Genomic DNA, 25,951 nt, shown 5'->3' with positions numbered 1-25,951 from the left:
AACTCACAGAGATCCGCCTGGCTCTGCCTCCCAAGTGCTGGGATTAAAGGCGTGCGCCACCACCGCCTGGCTAAAACGCTCATTATTTTTAACAATTAAGTAAATGCAAACCCAAACAACTTGGAGATTTCATCTTAGCCCAGTAATAATGGCAAGGACCAGCAAGACAACAGACAACAAAAACCAGGGGAGATGTGAGGAAAGTAAACCCGCATTTGCTCTTTGGGGGCTTTCAAACTGGTGTAGCCACTAAACCAGCATACCCTGAACTACATTCTAAATATCTGTCATTATATTCACAGATAAGTGTAGTCTTTACCCCGCATTGAGGAAACTTCTCTTTGCAACAGATTTGGACCGATACATAAAATCATAATCAAAACGCAGAGTTATGAAGTTCTGATCCAATGGATACATCTACAAAACACTTCGAAATCTAAGGCTTAGCAAGCATTGCATAAGAGGAGGTGGAAAGATTGTAAGAGCCAGAGGATCAGGGAGTTTGCTGTGAGATTGTATCTCCTAGTGAAGCCAGAAGCTACACCCATAAATTCTCACCAATGTGACTGCCAAACACGAGCAGAACAAGGACAACAATAGGCATGCCAAAGTGGATGAGGGGAAAATCATGCACTTCAGCTCTACAAAAAGAACTATATAGGCAAATAAGGAATGCTGAAATCAAGACAAATACTCGTTCTCAGGGAAGAGGACAAAAAATGGTTATCTAGTACCAAAGATTAGTTACGAAAACATGCATAAGTAACATTATACAGACTGAGCAGGTTATAGTAGGAAAAAAATATATAAAAGAAATATATATACATACACATATACATATATCATATCTTCCCATCTGTGTAGTACTTGTACTGTGTGACTGGCCTTTCCTTGCTGCTTTTTTATTTTTATTTTTTTCCTTCCTGCTTCAGTGTTCTCTTTATGTAGCTGTGTCAACGACACACCAAATAATCTGATGATAAGAGAGGGCTTTGTATGTTGTATACACTGTGCACTGTTTAGGGGTTTCAGGATGGAATGTGTGGAGCCTGAAATCCAGATCTAACTAGGTAGCCTGTGTGTGTGTGTGTGTATGTGTGTGTGTGTGTGTGTGTGTGTGTGTGTGTGTGTGTGTTAGCAATGAGCACAACTGTTCCTGATTCACAGGAAGTCACTTGAGCTGGATCAACTGTGCTTCCTGGGCCTGTCCCTCCTGTGACCCCAGTGGCACTCCTGTGTCCCAGGATCATGCCAAATTGAGCAGTTCTTTCACCACAGGTTGGTGAGCTATGCTAGTTTAGGACTTGCTGTAATGTAGAAGAGTATCCTTGGTATTACATATTTGTTACTGTAAAGAGACAGTATCTTTTTTTATATTTCATCTTCCTATTAATATGATACCCCCATTTGCTTATGCCTTTAATAGGGTTTGATCATTTCTTTGCAAAAGTCCTGTATATATTCTGTTAGACTTATTTACATTCTTTTTCTCATTGCTATTTCACATACAAAGCTGCCATGATCTTTATTAACACATTAAAAAGATGATTATTTTTTCCTAAACTTCCTGGGCATTCACAACAAATCTACATTTTTTTAAAATGTCCATAGGGCTCTTGGCACTGTCCCTGCAGTGATTTATTAAAACTTCAAGTTAATTACTTTTGCCATATGTAATTCCCTTCCCCATTGACCAAATTTCTCTTGGTTTAAGTTTTTCTTTGATGGCAGAAAATATGTCCTAATGAATCGCAAATGTTAACTTTCAGTGTTTCCTGTTCCTGCCTTTGTTTTGTAGGCAAGACTAAATAACGTTCAATACATATTTTACCCTAGTTATTTTTGTTGTGCCTTTTAGCCCATCTGGAGTTTGTTTTGGTGTTTGTTGTGTTTGGTGATGTCAGTTTTATTTTCCTTCCTCAGAAGTTAGTCGAACATTTACGGTTATTTTATTCTGCACCGAATTCTGCCCTAGTCATGGATTTCTGTCTGGAGCCGTCATTTCCATTCTTGTTGGCTAGGGAGTTAATGAGTCTTGGAATTTTAGTCAATCAATTAAACGTGTTTAAAACTTGAGGATGCCTTGCCCTAAGCTGCAGTGGCTTCTGGCAACTGTTTCCAGTACTGAGCTCAGACAGAGTCCACCGAGTTCACTAGGCTGGTCAGTGTGGAGGCCTGCAGGTGGGTGAAGGAACTGAGGAACTTAGGAATTACCTTGCGATTTAGGACAGTCTGGATGCCTATAGCTGGGTGACACAGTTAAGGAACTTAGGAAATACCTTGTCATTTAGAACTTTCTCGTAAAAGGAAGTAAGCCTCAATTTCTGGCAACTTTTTGCTTGTTTTGTTTTAAATGAGAAATTGAAAGGAAAAAAAAAAAAAAGAAAAAGTCTGAGGCCTTCATTCAGTCCTCAGAAGTTGAAACAAGTCCAGAAAGCACATAGGACAGGGTATATTGTAAGTGTAGTAAGATCATGAGTTGAGATTTTTTGTTTCCATGTGGGAAATTACACACAGAGAAGTGTAACATACCACAGGATCTCTATCCTTCTACAGCTCCCAGTTCCAAGGTTGCTATTTCATTCCTACTTCTTCCCACCTCGCCCCCCAAGCATGGATTACATAAAAGCAAATTATAAATAGTCTACCCTTGCAAATATAAACATTCAGCACATGTCTGTAAAAGTTAAAATCCCTTGACAACAAAAAGAACTCCATATCCAGGCAGATGCAAACTTGCTCTCTCATCCTGCTGAAATGAGTGGAGTGTGGGCAAACCTCCAACCTGGATTAAGTCTCGGCTGTCAGCAGCCCCAGTGCACATGCGTGCACACACACACACACACACACACACACACACACACACACACACACTCCCAATCCCCCCTCTGTGATTCCAGCAAGCCTTCACTAACTCCCACCAAAGGTGCCCCCTCAGTAAGAAGAGAATTCTCATCCATTTTGGAATTGTCATCGGGGCGCTGACCTGAAAATCATGAAATACTAAGTTGGTCTAATTCTTCTCCTGTGTAAATGACCTTGAGGACAGGTCATCTGAAGAGCATGGGTCATCTCTGTTCAAGCTTAATGTACAGTATTGATCTAGCACTGATCCGCAGTCCTCTTGAAAAACATAGGCCTTTTCTTTTCTTTCCTTTTTTTTTTTTTTGAACCCAAAGCCTTCCTTCACACAAGCATTCTAGCACTGGGCCTTCCAGGTCCCTCTTCCTTCTCCCCATCTCTCACCTCTCTCTCTGTCTCTCTGTCTCTGTCTCTCTCCCCCCCTCTCTCACACACACACACACACACATCTCTCTCTCTCTCCTTCACTCTACCTCTTTTTCCTACCTCCCTTCTCTCCCCATTCTCCTCTTTTCCTCGTTTGAGATAGGCTCATTTAGCCCAGACTGACCTTGACCCTGCTCTGAGGCAAGGATGGCCTCAAACTTCTATAGTTCAGCCTTTACCTCCCAGGTGCTGGAATTATCATTGCCTGTACTTCAGATTCCTCTTTTAACTTTAGACGTCTGGACATGAGTACTAATAACTAGTTCTGACCAGGGAAGACATTTAAGGGCTGTTTCTTCCATCTTTTTGCTTCACTGACTATCCTATGTTCTCTTATTTCCATCCTTGAGAACAGGGAGCTGAATCAGAACGACTGGATCCTGCCTTACAAACCCCAAAAAAACTGAGAGGCCTTTTGGCAACCAGCGCTTCCGATAACTAGCAAGCAAAAACTCATGTCTTTCCCTGCAAAAGCCACAATGGTCACCAAGAAGTCTATGTAGCTGGCCGATTTTGATTGTTTAAATGCGGCATCCTGTGGGGAAAATGACTACTCTCCCTATAGAGGGAACCCTTCAAGAAGCCATTTTCCTAAAACGGGCCAACTGGGCGGTGTCCTCTTTTCCCAACGCCCCTTTGCTATTCTTAGATCGCGATCGCGGGGTGGCTGCTTTCGCTTTTCCCCAAGGCGGCGGAGTTCCCGGCGCTGCGCTGCGGCTGGGCAGGCCAGGCTGAGGCTGGGCCGGGACAAGTCGCAGTCGCCTTCTGGGCGCGGTTGGAGGCCGAGGGCTGGGCCTGCAGCAGAGGCAGCCCTGAGAGCAGCAACCTTCCAGGCTCGCCCCGCAGTCCCCGCCACACCATGGCCAGTGGCGGCTCGCAGAGCTGCGAGGAGGAAGAGGAGGAGGAGGCTCTGAAGAAGTTGATAGTCAGGCTGAATAATGTCCAGGAAGGCAAGCAGATGGACACGTTACTCCAGCTCCTGGAGGACATGCTGGTGTTCACCTACTCCGACAGAGGTACTGCCGGCAGCCCCTCCCTCCTCTGCAAACTTTATCCTGCACTTGGGGTGCTAATCTTAGGCATCCCACTCCTTTCCTTCAGGGAGGAAGGATCTGGAATCCCGGGAAGGTCGAAAGGATGCTGTGGATTGTGACTTTGTTTTCTTTTCCCACTACCGTCTTCTTTTCCAGCCTCCAAGTTGTTTGAAGGTAAAAATTTCCACGTGCCTCTGTTGATCGTCCTGGACTCCTACATGAGAGTCGCCAGCGTGCAGCAGGTAAAGGGACCGTCCCTTCTGTTCTGAAGACCCTTATACAAAAGGACTTATGGTCCAGGTACTTGAGATTAGCATTCAGAGGGAAACCTTGTCAATTGTTAGCAGAGGAAATGCAACTTTATTAACTGACAGAATCTAGATGGTGGTAGGAGCAAAATGAAATGAGTTCTCTTATTGGCAAGGTGATTTCATTAACCTTTCAAGCTATTCTAAGAATTTTCCTAATATACAGTGTGTTTTAAATAGAGCAGTGCCGTGATTAGTTCCAGCAAATGGGGGCGGGGACTAAGTTAACACGGGGCGGGGAGGGGGTGTCAAGTATAGGCTCAGCTTGTTTTTAATGGTTTTAAATGAGGAGACAGATTGCAAGGCTTTTCCTGCAGCGTACCTTTCCTTGTAGTGCTAGAGAAAGTGATGTTTCCAGAGTGCCTCTGGGTTTACACTTCTACCCTGCATCTTTTGTCACACAAAATGGAGACAAAAGTGTAACTTCTAGGATCCGTGTCACAGAAAGCCCAGAAGTAGGCTAGGTAATTAAATGTGACTGTCAAAGCAGGCCCAGATAGTTAAGAATGTCTTTCGGCCAAGAAGGAATTACTCCTGAAGGTGCTAACTTCCTTTGGAGTTTTGCCATTTGGGGAATTGAAATCAGTCTTGTCATCCAAGTACTAAGACTTGTAGGGGAACTCTGTGGAGGTGCAGCGAGAATATTCCTTCATGTTCATTCTAGTGACTAGACAGAAGTGAGGCTTATCTCACTCTCCAAATCCCCCTTCCTCCTTCAGGTTTCTCCAGTAAAGTCCAGACTGCCTGGAACTTGCTTTCTTCCCGCCACAGCCCCCCCCCCCATGATTACAGGTGTATACCACCACACCTGGCTTTAGTTTTCTTTTAAAAATCACACTTATACTTGCAACAATATTTTTTCAATCATGAAATACCTTCTGACTAATAATTTTTAGGTTATTCGGAAACAAAATCAAGAGAAAGATGGAGGCACGATAAAAAAAACTGTTCTTTTTAGCACCCACGGAATATGAATCATTTTTAAGGAGATTTCTACTCTCCACCTACAGCATCCTTCTTGCTTCATATTCAAAAGTGTCTAATTCTGGTTGCCTACACTGCCAGGGCTATACTTGGTAGACTCACCCCTCCTTGGTAAAAAAGCTGGGAAAAATTGGCCCCTGTTTTTCAGTCAACGGGGCTCATAAGAGTAGCAGAATTGAGAACCCACGGGAGGCTGGAACACGTCCCTTCCTTGGTTCTCTCTCCTTTCTTCTCTTCCTCCTGCTTCTGTCTGTCTCTTGCTTCTGTGTCTGTCTGTCTCTGCTCTCTCTCTTCTCTCCTCCTTTCTCTGTGCTGAAGGTCAAAATACAGGACTTGGAATGTGCTAAAGCGATATTTTGATTACTGACCTACATCCCTAAACAGTCTAATTTCCTCCTTCCTGACCCCTACTTTTTCCTCCCCCTCATTTTTCTTCCCCCTCTGTGTCTACCTCTCCCCATTCTTTTTTCTTCTTTATACTCCTCCATTTCCTCTTTCTCCTCCCCCTCCTTCATTCTCAAGTGTTTGTGTGTGTGTGTGTGTGTGTGTGCGCGCGCGCGCGCACGCCCGCATTCTATGAATTAAACACAGGGCTTTTAGACAAGCACTCTACCAGAGAACTAGCTACACACCCAACCAAGACATTCTAATTCTTGATTCTAGAAAATGCTCAAATGTGGTCTCCCTTGTCTGCAATAGTTACGATGTTTTTTGGGTGGGTGTGGGGGCATCAAAGTGTGTTAGGAAGGAACAGCCTTTGGTTTAGTAATTTAGCAGAATAAAATCAGTACTCTCAGTGTTCTATATGCATCTATCTGCAAAGGACTTTATGCATGTTACACTGGTAGATCCTTATTGGAATCTCTTTGCCTTTGAAGCAAGCTGACCAAAGTTCCTTCATATCAACTCAGTAAAGAGTGATATGAAGCTTGTAAGAGAGTGAGGACTCAAATCTATTCATACTTTTCAGAATTTCCATCAGTTGGTGTTGAATTCATAAGATGTTGTGTAAGCAAGCAAAAGCAAAAGCACAGATGCTACAAGCATACACAGTGGCCACATCATCATTGGTCCTATCAAAGGGGATGTAGAAAGGATTATCTCTTTGCCAAATTTCAACAGTATACAGGAAAGTAATATTTTCTTTTAAATTTCTTTACATAATTGGTGTAGTTAGTATGAACATCCTTTCCTATTTCTGGCATCCAATTATCTAGCAGTACCAAATGAAAAACTGTCGGTGAATGTAAGGAGTTTGGAGAGTTCTCTTCAGAAATGTGAGTTAAGGTTTCTTGTTAGAGTCATCTAAGATGATATTCCAGACTTTGGATTTTTATGCTTTTCTTGATTTGTGCTTCTTTGCAAAGGCAGATCATGGAGAACTGCTATCAAGCTTGCCCTGTGTATTCCTCTTCGTGTATGGCATTTTCTTTTTCTCCTCAATTTTGCTTCTCTTTTCCCAAGCAGTTCCAACCTTTGAAGAAGGAGACCAAAATAAACGAAAGGGGGTTAAGTGTTTATGAGGGGGATGCTTGAGCTAATAGAGCAACTATAATAGAGAAAAGGCTGTGACTGGCAAATCTGTGCAGGGCAAACTCTTTTTCTCTTTGAAAGATAAGTTCCTAATTGAAAGATTAATGCTTCGCTTGTTACCCCTGCTTTGTTGCTGGAGACTTCACTTAGTCACTGAAGCTCCACTCATTGACTGCAGGCACAGCTGCTTGAATGGATCTTTTCCAAGCAGTTATTGATGCTGTATTCTTAACAATCTGAGCAAAGCAGGCTTTCTCAGCAAGTCAGCCTTCCAGGTATTGACAGGAATTCAGCATCCTAGAATACATTTCCCCACTAGAAGCCCTGGAGAATGCTACTTTCTTAAATGCCTGGCCAAAAGGCTTCATATAGGTTTAAAAAATATCTCAGAAGCAGTTGGTTTCCATGACAACTGGATTGTTACTATCTGTTCTGCTTACCTGGTGGGAAGGAGGGTATTCAACTTAAATATACCTTAAACTTAAAATAAAGGAGGGTTAAAAAAATGACAGTTAGACATTTATGTCTTTTAAAGGAAGTTGTATTTATCTGAAGGGAAGTAGTGGCAACATAAGGCAATTCATGCTTCATTCAAAAACAGTAAAGAGACTTTAGCGTGTGCATGCTGTAAATAGACGTGACTGTAGAGAGAACATATGGATGTTTATCTTTGTGAGGTGCCTCCTTTCTCCTCATGTATACACACAGATGTGTGCTACTGCTCCATAGCGAGCAAATATGAATTTCTCACCTTGCCATTCGGCTCTTTGCATCATTTGTCTTCACTTCCCTGTCCAGCCTTATCCAGCTGCAGTCTCCTCCCCTGTACACAATTCTCGTCATGAGCTCCCCGCTCATCCTACAGCTCATGAATTTTGAACTGTGGCTGGAGTCTTACATCTACCACACCGTGTCTTGCTTTGAGTAGTTCTGACTCACATTGAGTCTTACTTCCAGGATTCATATACTTTAGTATTTATCGTCAGTCATTCTTAGATACCTTTGCATTAACTGTGCTCTACCTTAATGGAAATTTTCTGTTTCCTGAGCATATCAAGTATAGTTCTTTAGCATGTAGGAAGAATGGAAGATGTTTAAGATTTACAGAAGTAGTAGGAAGTGTGGGGTTGATCTCTGAATTGGAATCATGGGTTCCTATCTTTTCCAGAGTGAAAGAATGACTTGTTGATGTTGGGGTCACGTCCAGCAGACTGTGCAAAGGCATTTGGAAACAGGGGCTGCATGGATGGCTCAGTGGTTGAGAGCACTTGCTACTCGTTCAGAGGATCTAGTCTGCTTCCCAGCACACACACAAATGGTGGCTTTCAACACTGTGTGTAATTCAGTACCAAGTGTACTTGCTAGTTTTTGTCAACTTGATGCAAGCAAGAGTTCCTGGGAAGGGAGAACCTCAGTTGAGGAATTCTCTCCATTGGACTGGCTGATAAACAAGTCTCAAGGACATTTTCTTGATTAATGATTGTTGGAGGGCCCAGTGCCCTATGAGCAGTGTCTTCCCTGGAGAAAGAGCTTATGGATTTTACAAGAAAGCAAACAGAGCAAGTCAGTGAACAGCTCTTCTCCACAGGCTCTGATTCAGTTCCTGCCTCCAGGTTCTTGCCTTGAGTTCTTGCCTCAGCGTCTCTTGAGGGTAGATTGGAAGCTATAAGATGAAATACATCCTTTCCTTCCTGAGTTGTTTTTCAGTCATAGAGTTTCTGACAGCTTTAGAGAAGCTAAATGGAGTATGGGAGATCTGACACCATCTCCTGACCTCAAAGCATCAGACACAAAGGTGGCATATATGCACGCACGCAGGCAAGACATTCAAACACATGAAATCAACAAATCCTTAAAAAAGATATATGTAAAATGAACCAATAAGCTCTGCCATCATGCATTACTGTGGAGAGTTGTAGGGTAGAGTTAGACACTGAGGGGCATGTAAGGGGCACTTAGGTGTTTTATCTCCTATAATAGCTTCTTTTCTTTTCCAAGTAACAGATGTAGGTTCAATCATAGGACACTCCTGCTCATAGGCCCCTATTACCCAAAGCCAGTCATTTCCCGTTGCCACAAAAATCTTCAGCTTCAATTCTCCATTCCAAGTTCCCCTCTCTTTCTATAATCAAAATCTTGAATTCTTGGGAAAGATTATGTCAGATATTTACACGTTGGAAAAGTAATAAGGTATGGGCATAGCCATTCTTGCTTAATAATTTTAGTGTGCCCTTAAAAATTCTTTATTTTGTTTGATTTAGATGATAAGGATATCTATTTGGTATTTATTCAGGAATGCCACAATACTTTTGCGTTTTAAAGCAATGTGTAGTCTTAAATACACACCTCACTTTCATTTCACAGAAAGCATTTTTTAGGGCTTTGTTTTCTCTTAAAATGATTATTTAAAAAGGATATAATGATCTGTTACACTAAAACAAGACATTCATGATTGGCTCGTAGAGTGTGAATCTTTAAAAGTGTGGATATGGGACTGGGGGCATAGTTCAGTTGGTATAAAGTTTGCCTGCTATACAGGAATCCCTCAGCTGGATCATCCTCAGCATCTCGTAAACAGGGTATGGTGGTACATGATTTTTAATTCCAGCAATTTGTGTGGAAAGGAGGATCCATGGCTACAATATGAGTTCAAGGATAGTTTGGGGTGTATGAAACAGTATCTTGGGGAAAAAAGTAAATATTTATCTTTCTTGCTTTCAGGTGGGATGGTCACTTCTGTGCAAATTAATAGAAGTCTGTCCAGGGACCCTGCCGAGCTTAATAGGACCCCAGGATATTGGAAATGATTGGGAAGTCCTTGGTATTCATCGGTAAGTATGACAGATGCGTGAAAATAAGCTGTACCAAAAAATTATATGTGACACCCTTTGCCCATCCAAAACCATTCTGATAAATTCCTTAATGCATATGTGTTTTTCGTAAATCAATAATTTGCATCTGTAGAAATCTTTAAACTTTGTGAATCAGAAAACTAAGATTGATGGTGAAATATCAGATGAGATGATTTTTAATAACACAGTTCTATGATTATATAAATGGTTAAGTTGTAGATCTTTGAGTATGACTTAAGACAAAGGAAGACAAGCCTTTTACTATTAATGGTGGAACTGATACAATCCACGAGTTCTAAAAAAACCGTTGTGTCTGAGAAGTTACGTCTATAAGCATTCATTTCAAGGTCCTGCTTCACTGCCTTCATGTGCACATTTGCGTGTATCTGTGCATGCTAGTCTCAGTGAAAGTAGACTGGTTTTCAAGAGGAAGAGAAAAGAGGAAATTAATTCCTGTCAGCCCTTTGAAGCCTCGTCTATGTGACGATTTACCAGCCATTAGACTGCAGCTGTCAACGTAATGTCTTCAATAAGACCACATTCATAGCCATGATTAGATAAGAATTTTTGAAGAAAAAATTGTTTCTGGGAAAATCCCTTAAAAAATAATTTAGTTTCTGGAGACTTATAAAACTATCTTCTGTCATTAGGGGCCCTCATACGTAGGGCCACAGTTATGAAGATATTTTACTTCCAACGCTATGTTGCTTGAAAAAATACATTTTATTAAAAATTGAATATTATATTACTTATCAGAAAATGTATAAGGGATGGAACACTGTTCTGTCCCTAAAGGAGCTATTATGGATATGTCTTAGCATTTGCATGCTTCTCCAGTTCAAATATGTAGCTGTTGCACCATCTCAAGAGAATGGTTTGAGAAAAACAGCCGTTTTCAAACTACTGTTTGAAAGTCCCTGTGTCAGTTCTGTAATATATGTAGTGTGTACATATGCAATTAGTCATCCTGATTTTAATTTCCTTTTGGTTTGTTTGAGAATTCCAATCTTCTCCAAGTTTATTGAATCCACAATATCAGAAATCCACAAAGCTGCTGGAAAGCTTCCCTCCTCATATTCCAGAACAAACCAACCCTTTGCGATAAAATTGTAAAATTACTTCTATGGAAATTATTGTTTATGTATTCACTCATTCATTCTCTTGCTTACCACTCAAGTTCATTCCTCCTCCTCCATTCATTGTCTACGCTCCTGCTTTCAGTGAGATCTCGGCCTGTGACCAAGGGAGAAACCCTGTTTTCTACACTAAAACATTTGGGGAAAAATTTTGTAAGACGTTTTCTCTGTGGCCAAATTTTCCCCTTCAAACTTGACCAATACCGAAAAGGAAATCCTTTCTATAGCAACCATGTGAGGGATACTGAGGATGTGTTTACTGTTCTAGTTAACGATGGGAGTAGAGCCTAAAGTTGAGGAAGACTAAAGTCTGCAATAGTCAACTTTATTCAAAGCATCAGACAATTTATGGCCCGAGGGTCAAGAAGAATCACATGAGTATAGTGTATAATCATAAGGACAGCCACACATGGCAAAAACATATTTCTCTATAGAGGCAAATAAACAAATAGCAATAGCCAGTTGTAATGAATAATTTGAAATAAACTCATCCTTATCTGCTATGCATGAGAAGGGCACAAAAACATGTCCCAAGAACAATTCCATGTTTTTGAAGACACTGAGGTCACAAGACTCTTGTTCTGTTTTCTTGGCATTTTCTTACAAACAATCTGAATTTGCCTTGCATGACTCCATTCCTGGACTGTGTTCCAACAGAATGGAACAGAGAGAGGGGTAGGACGAGAATAAGTGGGTAAGTAACTGGCAAGATGTCAACAGTACTTCACCTTGCCAGAAAACCAAAAGATATGTTTTTTATATAGGAGAAGCTGTGGATGAATTTGCTCTATTTTCTTTCAACAATATAAAAATCAAAGACCACTAGGCAGAAAATGGTTTAGAACTGATAACACAGAGATTAAAGTCTAATAATCTGAGAGCAGGTAATATTGATATCAGTTCATTATCTAGTATGGAATATTACCTTATCAAAGATAGTAGCAAGCAATAATTTTATATTTAAGTAAATTCTTATGGTTATATGCAAATAAATATCTTTATTCAATCTTCCTGTATGTTAATATATCAATGTGTGTGACATAGTGTTCAAAAATTCTTATGACATATCCAATGCATCTCCTCCAATGTGGATACTCTTTGTAGTGCTTTGTGTGTTAACAATTAAGTAGGGGCATTTGGTGGAATATAGTCAGGACTTAGTTTTCCTATCAAGATATAGAATAATACTCTCCTCCTAACTCTCTTAATTTTTCCAGGTTGTGGGTCAATCCAGAAGCCTTGTATCTTATAGTCACGTTCTCTATTACTGAGCTTCATACAAGAATAAATGTTTGTGTTTCTCCCTCTGTTTCCCTCAAACTTTACTGGGATATGGTTGATAATTAGAAATATTCATATATTCAATGTAATCAACTTGTTAATTTGTAACAGAATCATGTGATGTATTTGCCACACTTGAGGCAAGTACTAGTCCTGGTTATTTCATTTACTTATTTCTATTTGTTGTGCTGGTAGAGATTGGACCTAGGGCCATGGGCATGCAAGGCAAGCGCTCTGCCAAGAGCTACACCCAAAGCCAGGCTGTTAATTTTATAATCTTGGTTTAAGTTTGTACCAAGGGGAAACCTATCCCGTAAGCTTTGCTGAACAGAACTAAGTACAGTAAGTGTATAGGTGAGTGAAAAGCAGTACTTAGATATTGTTTTGGATGTTACCGAATCTATGAGTTCAAACTTTCATTAAAAAAAAGTTGCATTTAGGTTGGCACGGTGTTGCACACCTCTGAACTCAGTACTGGAGAGGCAGAGAGGCAGGTAGATCTCTATGAGTTCGTGGCCAGCCTGAGGTATATAGTGAGTTTCATGTCCTCTGGGACTACATAGTAAGATTCTGTGTCAAAAATATTTGTTGATTGATTGACTTCATATGTATGTTCATGCGTGCATGCATGGGGGGCACATGCATGCCATGGCACTTATGTGAGGGTCAGAGGACAACTTGTGGGATTCCATTCTTTCTTCCACCATGTGGGCCCCAGGTCTTGACCTCAAATTGTCAGGGGTGCCAGCAATTGACTTTCCCACTGGGGAGTCTCCTTGGCTTTTGCTGTATAACCTTTCCATTGTCATGTGATCTTGTTTTTTATTCCAGACTGATTCTTAAAATGTTGACTGTTCACCAAACCAATGTAAACCTGTCAACAGTCGGTCTAAAAGCCTTAGATCTCCTCCTAGATTCAGGTGAGTCATCCCACAAATGTTCCCTCCTCTCTGCGGTCAGGGTCAAAGTGTGAACTAGTCAACTGTGGTTTCTAGAGAGGTTTTTTTTTCTATGTCTGCCTTCTCTGTGCCTCCTGTCTCAGGCTGCTTCTTAGATGCCATCCAAAACCTTGGTTCTGAATGCTGTTTATGTGGTCTTCCCATGTTCCCGTTTCTAGTTCTAGCATGGCTTTCAAAATCTGCTCCCATAATTCACATTCTTGGTACTTTTTTCTGTATCCACCTTGACAGTCTTGTCTGGATAAAGCATGTAGCATTACTTCTTGAGTGTTTGCTAGATGTAACATGCTTTCAAAAACCCTTTTCATCCCAGATAGGCATTTTCCTTATCTTTCTGGGTGAGAGGCACTGATGAGTAGAGAGGTGGCTTCAGCCACCAGGTGACACAATCAGGCTCTGATTCCATGCTCCTGAGCCTTTGCCTAAGGCGACCTCCGTCAAGAGACAAAGAGACCCAAGCCGAGATTTTGAGTTGGTGTAATAGTTGTGGTCATTGCCATCATAGATGCCTGTGGTTGGCAAAAAAAACATAATCCTGAATGTTGGGGGTTTCGTCCAATGAATAGGAGGTCATCTTGAGGTCAGGAGAATTTCATGTGCATAGCTACCGAGACCTGAGAAGATGGAAGGGAGACCGCACAGGCGAGTGGAGGATTAGTAGAATTAGTAGGATCCTGATTGGTCCTGCTCATGAAGACCCTCAGGGAGAGAAGGAACAAGATAGAGTCTACGGACCAGGGCCAGGAGGACAGGAGACAGGAGATTCCGAAAGAGTCTTAATTCAATTATTCAACCCTCATCCTTGGGAACTTAATTTTTTTTCTTGCTTCATTTTTCACTTGTCCTAATAGAGCGCTCTTCCCAGTGACCCTTCTGTAGAGGAGGAAATAGTCTGTGTGTTGCCCGCTGTCAGAACAAGCTGCACGATGTGATTGATGAGCATCTGAAATATGAAAACTGGACTTCGGTTTTATTTAATTTTTATTATTCAGTTTGAATTTTTTTTAGGCATATGTGGCTAGGGAATGGGGCTGCCTGGGCAGATGGGTTAAAGCATGTAGAGAAATGATTGAGGTGTAGTGAGAAAACTATTATAAGAGAAATATGGTGAAACCTGCCACAGCACAGACAGCCGCTAAATTCCCTTGTGGGGGTTACAAATGTAAGTGACCTGTCGAAAATTGGTTAAGGGTCTCACTGTCTTCCTAATGCAGACTGGCCTTGAACTCTCCTTGCGGCCCAGGTTTGTGTGAAACTCACAGTCTTCTTCTCTCAGCCCTCCGCACCCTAAGTGCTGGGGTTACCTCTGTAGGCCTCTCCACTTGTCTGACCTACTTAATTTTTAATCCAGCTTGGCCGCCTATTAGCTATTAAGCTAAGTCGCTTGGGTTACTTAATCTTTTAGTGCCTCAGTTTTTTTACTCTTAAAGAGGAGTTCAGACTTACCTTGTGAGGTTCTAGTGTTGATTAAATGTGTTATAATGAAATTAGCCAACTAGTGATTAACACATTGTATCACAAAAGCAATCACTATGAAGCTAGCAGTGTAGCTTAGCAGTAGAGTCCTTACTTAGCATGTTTGAGGTTCTATGTTCAGTCTCCAATGTCACATGTGCTCGCACACAAACCTGGTAAAGAACTGTTTAGAGCTGCTATCCCTATTTTATGATAGTTACTGTTGTTGATGGAATGGATGTTATGTGTGCTACATCTTAGATTATGGCAGGAAAGTGTTATTCTAATGCAAGTTCAAGGAGGCTTTCGAGGGAGGTTTTAAGAGGAGCAATGGGTATACCATATCTAGACTTGAGTCATGCATGGGCCAAGGATATTGATGTGATAGGTTTTATAAAGGATCTGGTGTGGTGTCCTTAAGAGCGATAGAAGGGAGTAAGAGATTCCAGCATGGGACTTCCAGGATCACATTTAGGTCTTAGAAATACAGTGCAGGGAGTGAACTATCAACAGTTGGGTAGAAGTTTAAAATAAGCAGAACAATTAAGCAACTATTTCTGTATTCTTGGTGTGATGGGAAGAGGTCCTCAGTAGGATAGGAAAGCTGAACTAACTTATTGGAAGAGAATTTTGAAGTATTTGAGAGCTAACACTTCATTGGCTTGGCTCTTAATGAAATGAGTTGACTCATTGGAAATGAAAGTGAGGGTGAACTTGGAAGGATGACTGGACCCTTTCTCTCAGATAGTTGTTAGATGATGGTCTCGATGATGAAGACCAGGAGCAAGGGTAGGGTCAGGTCGGGGTTCCCAAAGAATATTTAGATGATAATGGTCAAGGGGGGAAGATAGGAATGGATTTGAAGTTTGTAAGGTAGGAGGACCTAGGCTTTGTGTTTGTGGTGTGGCATGGTGTGCCAAAAATTGTAAAAGTGTAGTAAAGTGTTTGGGAATCCATTTCACTTGGAAAGAATTTGCTATGGATAACATTTGGGACAATGAAGTGGTCTATCAAAATAGAGGTTCATGAAATATTCATAGGCCTCAAGCAAAATTAATGTACCAACTATTAAAAACTACCGTGTACCTACATCATGTTGTTTTCTTCAAATTAGGTAAAATCACTTTGCTAATACTGGATGAAGAATGTGATGTTTTCTTGCTAATTTTTGATGCCATGCACAAATATTCAACCAATGATGAAGTTCAGAAACTTGGATGCAAGACTTTACATGTGCTGTTTGAGAGAGGTATTTAAACTTGTAAATTCTTTATTTTGAGGTATTCATAAGAAGAATGACCTGTACTAGAAAAAAATGGATATAATTGATGAGAAAAAAATCATTATCTACAATCATACTATTTATAAAGTGAAATAAACTTTCTTAGTTTCTTAGTGTGGTAATGTTGCTCCCTTCTGTGGTGTGATTTCACTCACAGGTTATTAATCATGTGGTTATAGTAGACTTCCTTCTATTGCATAACTGGACACGAGGCTCACTTTGCAAACTGGATTGTATGGGTTCGTAAGAAGAAAGCATTAAACTATAAAGTCAAGTACAGGTTAAAATGGGGTTATGCTTTTGAATCCCGTCAGACTTGAAATTGCTCCAGACTTTGTGTAGAGAACTGGGCCAGTGCTGAGTGTCCTTGAGAAACAAGACAGAGAGGCATTTCACAGCCAGCTTAGGAACTGATAACAGTTGATTGCAGACTATTTGAGCTAGTTTTGTCCAGTCCTTTGACTTACTTGTTGAGGAAATGGGTTGGATAATTGAGCAAGTGGTCTGAGGTTAGCAGTTAGCTAGCACACAGTGGTGGCTGCTGGTTTGGGGACCGAGGTCTTCAGTGATGCAGGCTTTGTATAGAAGAGTTCACTGCAGCGAAGAGCACAGAACTTCAGGTGTCTCAGGCTGTCTTCTCTGTGTTACATCTTGTACCTATGCTTTGATAAGAATTGAAGGATAAAATTTGAAATTTGTTGTCTCATGGACCTGCACCCTGTGTTTCTATTTGGACAATGCTTGCTCATGAAAGAGGGCTGTCACTATGCCCTCACAAGTGCTGTGTTTTCCCAGGATGGAACAACATAGACTACTGATTGTTAAACAGGAGAATCTTAATCCAAAGATCATTCATAAATACTCAGAATATATTATTATATCATACCATATTATATTATATATTTTATAAATATAAGAAGAAAACAATTTTTGATTTTTTTTCAGGAGGATCAAGTTTCCTGAGACAGTAATTTAGTTAATAAAGTTAATCTTGAAAAGTTAGTTAATAAAGATGGTTATCAAAACTTAAAAAGATTCTGTGAGAGGTATACTATTAAATGTAAAGATTTCATGGCATCTATCGATAATTAAATGAATCTAACAAGTTTCACATTATCTTACATAGACATGCTGATACACAACTGAAAAGATAAGATTGCTCTTAAGGAGCTGAATTTTCAAACATTTTGTTAGCACCATTCTTGCCCTAACAGACTGGGGTTTCAAATAGTTTTTGAAATTCCCACTTAATAAAGTGACTCCAAACGGAGTTCAACATATTCAAATTATAAAAGAATGTAATTGTATGTCAATTTTAAAAGATAATATCACTTACAAACGAATGGCAGTTTTTGATTTCTCATGGAAAACCATTAAAACAGAGTATTTTAAAGTTCTGTTACCATTTGCTGCCATCAACGACTTTTGAACCAACATGCTTAGCTGTGTCTCCCTTCAGCAGTCTACCATAAATCCCTGGCTTTTAAATATCAAAAATAGGAATTGGAGATATGGCAATTACTACTCATGCAGAAGACCCAGGTTAAATTCTAGCCCCTACACAGTGTTTCTTATAACCACCTGTAACTCCAGTTCTAGGGGAGCTAACTACCTCTTCTGGCTTTCTTGCATACTACAGGCATGTGCTGCACATACTGACAAGCAGGCACACACAATACAAATACTTTTTTAAAAATTAAAATAGAAATATAGTCATAATCAGCAGGTCAGTATTGTAGGATATTCATTTCTAATGAGTCATCTTCATTATCAGTAGCCGAGATCATAGTTGCTCATCCCAAAGGGTCGTCTTCATTAGCAGTGGGAAAGACTCATAGTATGTTCATCCCAATGGACCATCATTATTATCATCCATCAGAATCATAGAGTGTTCCTTCCAGTACCTCATCTTTATTGTGCTTATTAGGTTGCTGTAGACTTCCCCAAAGGAAATTGAAAATACTCCTTTTTTTTCTGAGAATTATTGGGTTCCTAATAATTTCTCATTTCAAACGATTATCCAACCAGTTCTAGACAGAATTATTTTGCTGTTTCAAACTAATTCAGTGTTTTAAATTTCTATGCCTTTGGGACAGAAAAACATTTTTATTGAGCATATTGTCTTTTGTGATGCTTTGTTCTTATAAATATATCTTTCAGGAATTAAAATTTTATGTCACCTTAAAGCATCTTCATGGTTTTTTCCCTTCCTGATTTAGTGTCAGAGGAACAGCTGATTGAGTTTGTTGAGAACAAAGATTACATGATACTACTGAGCACCCTTAGCAGCTTCAAAGGGGACCAGGAAATCGTGTTTCATGTGCTCTGCTGCCTTCATTCCCTGGCGGTTCCTTGTGAGTACCCTCTCTGCATGCTTTCTGATTTGCATGTGGAGTGATGCAATGTGTCTTTTTGGATTCTGTGTGCATGTGTGTGTGTGTGTGTGTGTGTGTGTGTGTGTGTGCGTGTGCGTGCATGTATTTGTGAGGTTCTGTGGATGCTAAACTTCTTCATTCATTGATTCATTGAATTAACTCATACTTATTCAGACTGTGCTGCATCCAGTTCTAGGCTTAGTGCCTGGAAACCGTAGTGAAAAGCTTAAATGTGTGCCTGGCCTCTTCTGAGTTCATGTATAGTAGGAGCCACGGATATGATCTCAGGTGAGGCCAGACATTCTAAGGCACAATTCCTATGGTTGGGAGAACCAATAGAACAAGGCCAAGCTCTTGAAAAGCCTTAAACGCTGGGAACTTAGCATGTAAGGAGGTGTGCTGTAGAACTAATACAGGGAAATGTTTAGGAGCTGGACACTAGGAACATAATATGTGGGGCAGCTGGGCCCATAGCTCAAGTGTGAAATATCAGCTACACTCAGTAGCTGTATTCAAGGCCTGCCTGGACAACTTAAGGGGACCATGTCTCAAATAAAATGAAGTAAAATAAAATATGTACTGAAGATGCAGCTTATTGGCAGAGTGTTTGCCTTATGTGAGGCTTTAAGGTGAATACCCAGTGCCAGAAAAACGAAACAAAAAAGATATGGAGCAGAAGAGTGGAAAATCACTCAGTAAACTCTGGTTTTATGAGCTTGTACGTGTGTGTGTGTGTGTGTGTGTGTGTGTGTGTGTATGAATGTGCGCATGTATGTATGTGATTGGGCACATGTATGTTTTCATGGATGTATGTCAGTCTGTACTTTGTGTACATGCATATATGTGTATACGTGTGTTTATTTGTGCATATGCGCTAGCATGGATGTGTGTGCACATAAATGTGTGCATGTTGTGAGTGTATATGTGTGTGTAGCCATATGTAAATGTGAATGTATGTGTGTGAGTGGGTACATGCGTCAGTGCATGAGTATGAATGTGTCCTGTGTGTCCATGCATCTGTGGGTAACTGTGCATAAGCATGTGTGTGTGTATCTCTGTGTGTCTGCATACAGAGGCATGCTTATCTCCAAATACCTGCAGGAACTGTTTTGATGGAGGTAGGACAAATGGGTGAGGGTGCAGACGGGGTGTGAGGTTGCGAGAGGCCAAAATAGCCACACAATAGGGGTTGAACTCTACAATTTTTGCTTAGCATTTATTGAGGATTTGAAATTTAGCTACGTTATCAAAATAAGTAGAAATCAGAAGAAATAATTTTCTGTACACACTACTGGTGATTACCAATTGGCTGCAATAGACTGTAGATTCTGTATTATAATTGCACACTAGCACTTCTTATTTTTCTGTGTGTTTGAGCCAGCTATAAACATGCATTCAATAGTAATGTTTTCATCCTCACACATGTAAAGTTCTCTTGTATTAAATTAGTAATTTATTGTGAAGAACATAAACAGTACTTGATATGTAATATGTATTACAAAACTGTTAACACTGTATGAATTTTCTATGCATACACATAATATATACAATATTATGTTACATATAATACATAAACAATACACATATGATATAGAAGTATGGTTTCAGGCACAACGGCATGAGACTTCATTGCGGCAGGGTCAAAAAAACAAATGCTCTTGGGAAAATGTTCTTTAATACGTTCATAAAAATACAGCATTTTCTTATCTACGGGAAATCAGTCAACAGAGGATGGGGCTGAATACTAATGGCAAAGCAGAGTGTCGCATCTTACATTTCTCTGAGTCATCGCTGACAGCGAGTCGGCTATTTTCCGCCTTGTCCTTTTCCTGAGCTCTGTTCATTATTCACTTATTTTGGGCCGATTGCTCTTGGAATCCATTGTCTTCCACCCACTTATGACATAAACCAGTTAAAATGTGTCGATTCATAACACAAAGGTCAAAGCCAGCAGCAGCTAACAATGCGGAATCGAGCGGCTTTCACAGCAGCTCTGCAGCGAAGGCTTTTTATCAGGCCCCTCCTTTCCTTCTTACACGCTTAAAAAATATGCTGGTGTTTTTACAATCCCATTTAAACATTACAATGTATTTTTTTTTAAACAAATAGTTCTAGCTATGCTCGGAAAGGTCTTTTACAGACAGGCACTTTTCTGTTTGGTGAGTAGTCAATATTACATTCAGTAACAGAAGTGTTTCCCCTGCAGGTTCACAGCAGGCTTCCTCCACAACTTCTTCCTTTCCCCACTGCCTGACTCATGTCAGCCCCTTGCTCATGTGCTTTGTCTTTGAATATATCTGTCCTTTGAATATCCTGCTGTCTGCCATCTCCAGGAAGCTCAAGGTCTCTGCCCCTTTGTTAGCTGTTCTTCTAGGATGAAGGAAATAAATCCAAGTTTATTCTCACAGTTCTAGTGGATGACATAATCTCGAGTTCTTTCCTTGGGTGAGGAAAAGACATTGCAGAAACTGTAATCAATGTCTTCAGCAGGATACAGACAGCTGAGCTCATTTATTTGAAATATAGTTGGCTGGTTTTAGACTTCTACAAAACCCTCATGTTTTTCCTTCTTTGTCTTAAATTATATGGATAAAACATTTTTACACACAATCTATTTTGATCACGTTTCCCCCTCACAACTCCTACCAGAACCCCCATACCTCCATACCCACCCAACTTTGTATCACTTCTCTCTCTCTTTCAAAACATCCTAATAAAAGTAAAAATCAAAACAAATAGGCAAAAGACAAAAAAAATGCCAAAACAAAACAAAATGTCCACAAGCATAGAGTTTGTTTTGTGTTAGCCAAATATTACTGGGCATGAGGCCTGTCCTCAAGTGACATATACCCAGTGACTCTCTATTGGAGAAAACTGACTTGTTTGTCAGTGATACATATTGCAAATAACTTCTTGGTTAAAGTGTGAGCCTGTCTCCAATTCCCCTTCTCAGTCCTGGGACCCCATCTAACTTGAACACATGCAGGCCTTGTGCACATCACAACAGTCTCTGTGAGTTCATCTGTCTTGTTGTGTCTGGAAGACCCTGTTCCCTTATAGTCCTCCATTACCTCTGGCTCTTCTCATCTTTCTTCTTTTCCCATTTAGCTCCCTGGGCCTGGAGGGGAGGGATTTGATGAAGACATCTCATTTAGGACAGCACGTTGGCTAGATTTATGTCAATTGGATACACATTAAACACATCTGAAAGGAGGGAACTCAGTTGAGAAAATGACTGTATAAACTATAAAATTGGCTATAGAGCAGTTTCTTAATTAGTGACTGATGGAGGAGGGCCAAGCCTATTGTGGGTAGTGCCTTCCCTGGACTGGTGGTCTTGGGCTCTATAAGAACGCAGACTGAGTAAGCCACAGTGAGCAAGCCACTAAGCAGCACCCCTCAATGGCCTCTGCATCAGCTCTGCCTCCAGGTTTGATCCTTTTATGAGTTCCTGTCCTGACTTCCTTCATTGATGAACTATGGTATGGAGGTATAAGCCAAATAAATCTTTTTTCTCTCCAACTTGTCTCTGGCCATGATGTTTAATCATAGCAATGGTATTAATAACTAGGACAGACTGAGTGCTTCAAAGTCATTCTCTGTGCATTGTTTACTTATAGGTCTCCATGTCAATTACCTCCTACTACAACAAGAAGCTTCTCTGATAAGTGTTGAATGAAACATTGATCTGTGGGTATAGCAGTGTGTCATTAGGAACCATTTTGTTGCTATGTTCTTTAGTAGAAGAATAGTGTTAGGTTTGCCCTTAAGTCCATGAGCTATCTGAACTCAGATTCTCGGCATCTTTAGGAGTGTCAGGTATGGGCTCCATCTCAAGAAGTGGGCTTTAAATCTAATTTTTAAAAAGTGATTGGTTATTCCCGTAACATTTGTGCCACTACTACGCTAGTATATCATGCAGTTAGGTCATTATATATTGTAGGGTTTGTGACTGGGTGATTTTGATGGCTATCTTTCTCCTCTGGTAGCATGCAGAATGCCTTCTAGTACCATGAATGGCAGTCAGTAGAGACAAACTTTTAATTAGGAAGTGGTTCAACTTCTCCAAGTTTGATGACATAGGTAAAAGTTATCTTCAGCAATAGGGCCTTATCATCAGGTTGTAGAGAGCAACCAATAGTGTTGACAACAGCCTATGATGTCTGGTAAATGTCCCTTTGGTAAATGATTGAACTACAAGTAACCCATTCCTGGCACTGGAGGACACTTCATTTGCCTGAAAATTACTTACTTTCAATTTCTAAACAACTGAATAATATTCCATTGTGTAAGCATATCACATTTTCGTTAACCGTTTATCAGTTGATGGACATTTAGGGTATTTACAGTTTCTGCATCTCATAAATACAGCAACAATGAACATGGATGAGCAAGTATTTCTCTAGTAGGAAATAAAATTCTTTAGGTAATACCTAAGAGTGATATAGCTGTATCTTGTGATAGATTTATTTTTATCTCTTTAAAGAGCTGCCACACTGATTTCCATAGTGGCTATATGTGTTTACACTACCACAGCAATGAATAAATGTCCCCCTACCTATATCATTGCCCGTTTGTGGTGTTACTTGTTTTTAATGATCTTAGTCATTCTGATTTGGGTATGACTGAATCCCAAAATAATCTTACTTTGTATTTCTATGATAACCAAGGATGTTTAAAATGTCTTTAAGTGTTTCTTGGCCATTTATGTTTCATTATTTGAGAAATCTTTGCATAGTTTTATACCCCCATTTTTAAATTGTCATGTTTCTTTGATATGCATGAATTTTCTTAGTTCTTCATATAATTTGGATGTTAGCCCTCTGTTGAATGTACAATCAGTAAAGATATTTTCTCATTCTGTACCCTGTCACTTTGTCCAGATGATAGTGTTATTTATCATACACATTTTCAACTCCACGAGGTCCTATTTATTAATTGTTCTCAGCTTTTTTGACAATTCTGTTCAAAAAGTCATTCCCTGTGCCAATGAGCTAGGACTATTCCTACTTTCTCTTCTATCAGATTCAAGGTATCTTGTCTTACATTGAAATCCTTGACCCATTTGGTATTGAGTTTTGTGCAGGGTAATCCACAGGCATCTGTTTTTATTCTTTTATGTGCAGCTGTCCAGTTTTGTCTACACTATTTATTGAAAATGCTGTATTTTTTCCAGTGTGTGTTTTTGACTTCTTCATCAAAAATCATGTATCTGTATGTGTTTAGATTTATATCTGTGTCTTCAATTCAATTCCATTGATTAATTTGTCAGTTTCTATGTTAATGCTAATACCATGATGTTTTTATTACTATAGCTCTGTAATAAACTTGCACTCTGGGATGGTGATATAGCAGCAGTTCTTTTATTATTAAAGATTGTTAGCTATTTTGCTGTTTTTGTATGTTTCCATTAAAGTTTCAGTTTTTGTAAATAATTGTGTTGGAATTTGATGGGGATTACATTTAATCTGTAGATTGCTTTTGGAAGAATGGTAGGATAGTTTATAAAATATTAATCCTTCAGATACCTTAAAAATTTAAAACAAGGAATGAAATAAGAATAATTTATGCTTGTGCCAAAGCTAAATTCTACATCTTGTTGTATTAGCAACTAACAACATAGAACATCATATCTATATGATGGAACAGGCTGTTTGCCTCTGGATCTTTACCTATTACACTATCTATGCAATACTAATTTGTATGCATATTTTAAAGAAAAAACATACTGTTTTTGGTGATTATGATTCTTTTTTAATTCAGGCAGCAATGTTGAAGTCCTCATGAGTGGGAATGTCAGGTGTTACAATATTGTGGTAGAAGCCATGAAAGCATTCCCTGCCGATGAGAAAATTCAAGAAGTGAGCTGCTCCTTGCTCCATAGGCTAACATTAGGTGAGTTTTAATTCTTCATTTCTTATCAGAACCTATATAGTATATATGCACGCAGCTTCCATGCATTCTATGCTAATGAATAAGTAGCATCTTGATAAACACCTGGTAGAAATATTGCAAAGTAGCAAATAGTTATAAAAGGAACACAAAAAATAGACAGCTGGTATTAGTGAGAAGTCTGCATTTTCATTTCTGAAGTGATCTCCAGGAAGTATGTTTTTTTGGGGGGCTGTATTGAAACTATGGTTGCTAACTAAAAGAGTAAGTAAAAATTATGTTGAAAATATGAAGCAGAAAGCCCAAAATGATCTTATCACTCAACTTAAGAATTACTGTATTGCCAGGGCTAGAAAATGTTTCTTGTCCTCATAAGTTTTATATGTGTGTGTATAAATATAAATAAAATTAAACTTAGGTACACAGGGTCTCTAGAGCACACTGATTTTAATCTGTGGAGTATGTATCCAAAGATGCACAGCCTGTCAAATGTAAGATATATATGTAAAATATAATAGACCATATGATGAGAATATGAGATTGCCTATGGTTTTCTGTTACATTGGTTAATTTGACTTCTCTGGATCAGAACTCTAGGATGGTCTCTAAGATCTGATATCTGAAACACTAGAAATTTAGGTGCCCACAAATGCCTCTTCTTATGCCCTATGTCTGGGCTTTTTATTGGCTCATTATTATTCTATACAAACTTGAGAATTTATTACTCCTGTTTAAAGCTATAGCAAAATTTGTACAGAAATGACAAAAATGTATGGATTGTGTTATGAAGAGCTGATGTCTCTAGTCTTTGCAGGTTTCCTATATCTTCATTGCTTATTTATAGGTGCTCAGATTTCATTATAATCATAATTGGCATCTGTTTTGAAATTATGCCTGTGAACTGTGCCTACATGAAGAAATGAACATGATTTTATGTGTCTTTTTTTTTAATTCCTGATAATTTTTGAAGCATATAAGTAGATTATGTAAGTTAATGGCTTGTGAACAGTGGTGCTCTGTGCCCATCCATCCCACTCATTATGTCGGGTACTTCTCTGCCTTCTTGCATGACCCAGAATCCCCGGCACAATCCTGAATGAAGGCACTGTTTGACACTATCCTTGTACTCTTCTGATCTTAGAGATAAAAACTTTGAATATTCTTTCATGCAGAATAATTAGTGTCACGATTTTTATAGGTCAAAATCTAACTTGTTTTATGACATTTTTTATCAAGTTTAGAAAATTTCCTCTGCTTATTGCTTACTTCTGTTTTTACATCTGCCACTTTAAAAAAATCAGAAATGAGCACTGAATTTTATTAAATACCAAACAATAAATGTAAAGATTTTTCTTTTGGTGTTGTGGAATTAAATCTATAGATTTTCAAACAACAATCCATTATTCCCAGAGGAATTTTAATTTGGTTATTTATTTAATTTTAAAAATACATTTCTGATAAAACTCTTAATTTTGGACCTGCACGTTAACTTTGACTGCCTTTTTGGTTTGCTTTTGTTTTATCATCCTCCCTTTTACTTATTAAAAATACTTGTTTATTTATTTAATCATT

The 25,951-nt window shown here is 39.4% G+C and overlaps 1 protein-coding gene across 1 annotated transcript in view; it reads left to right on the top strand.

Moving 5' to 3' along the window:
* The first annotated feature begins 3,959 nt into the window (after nucleotides 1–3,959).
* Lrrk2 (leucine rich repeat kinase 2) overlaps nucleotides 3,960–25,951 on the top strand; it is a 126,877-nt gene continuing 104,885 nt past the window's right edge. The window contains exons 1-7 of the mRNA XM_050131376.1: nucleotides 3,960–4,304; nucleotides 4,479–4,564; nucleotides 9,869–9,978; nucleotides 13,248–13,336; nucleotides 15,945–16,079; nucleotides 18,332–18,466; nucleotides 24,251–24,382. Coding sequence (XP_049987333.1) covers nucleotides 4,148–4,304; nucleotides 4,479–4,564; nucleotides 9,869–9,978; nucleotides 13,248–13,336; nucleotides 15,945–16,079; nucleotides 18,332–18,466; nucleotides 24,251–24,382 — 844 coding nt within the window. The 5' untranslated portion in view covers nucleotides 3,960–4,147. The remainder of the gene's footprint in view (nucleotides 4,305–4,478; nucleotides 4,565–9,868; nucleotides 9,979–13,247; nucleotides 13,337–15,944; nucleotides 16,080–18,331; nucleotides 18,467–24,250; nucleotides 24,383–25,951) is intronic.

This window comes from Alexandromys fortis, unplaced genomic scaffold, assembly GCF_014885135.2.
Source record: "Alexandromys fortis isolate MF-2015 unplaced genomic scaffold, M_Fortis_MF-2015_v1.1 scaffold_28, whole genome shotgun sequence".
In the NCBI taxonomy this organism is placed as follows: Eukaryota; Metazoa; Chordata; class Mammalia; order Rodentia; family Cricetidae; genus Alexandromys; species Alexandromys fortis.
The sequence above is the reverse complement of the archived record's forward strand: the minus strand, read 5'-3'. Positions and strand labels throughout refer to the sequence as shown.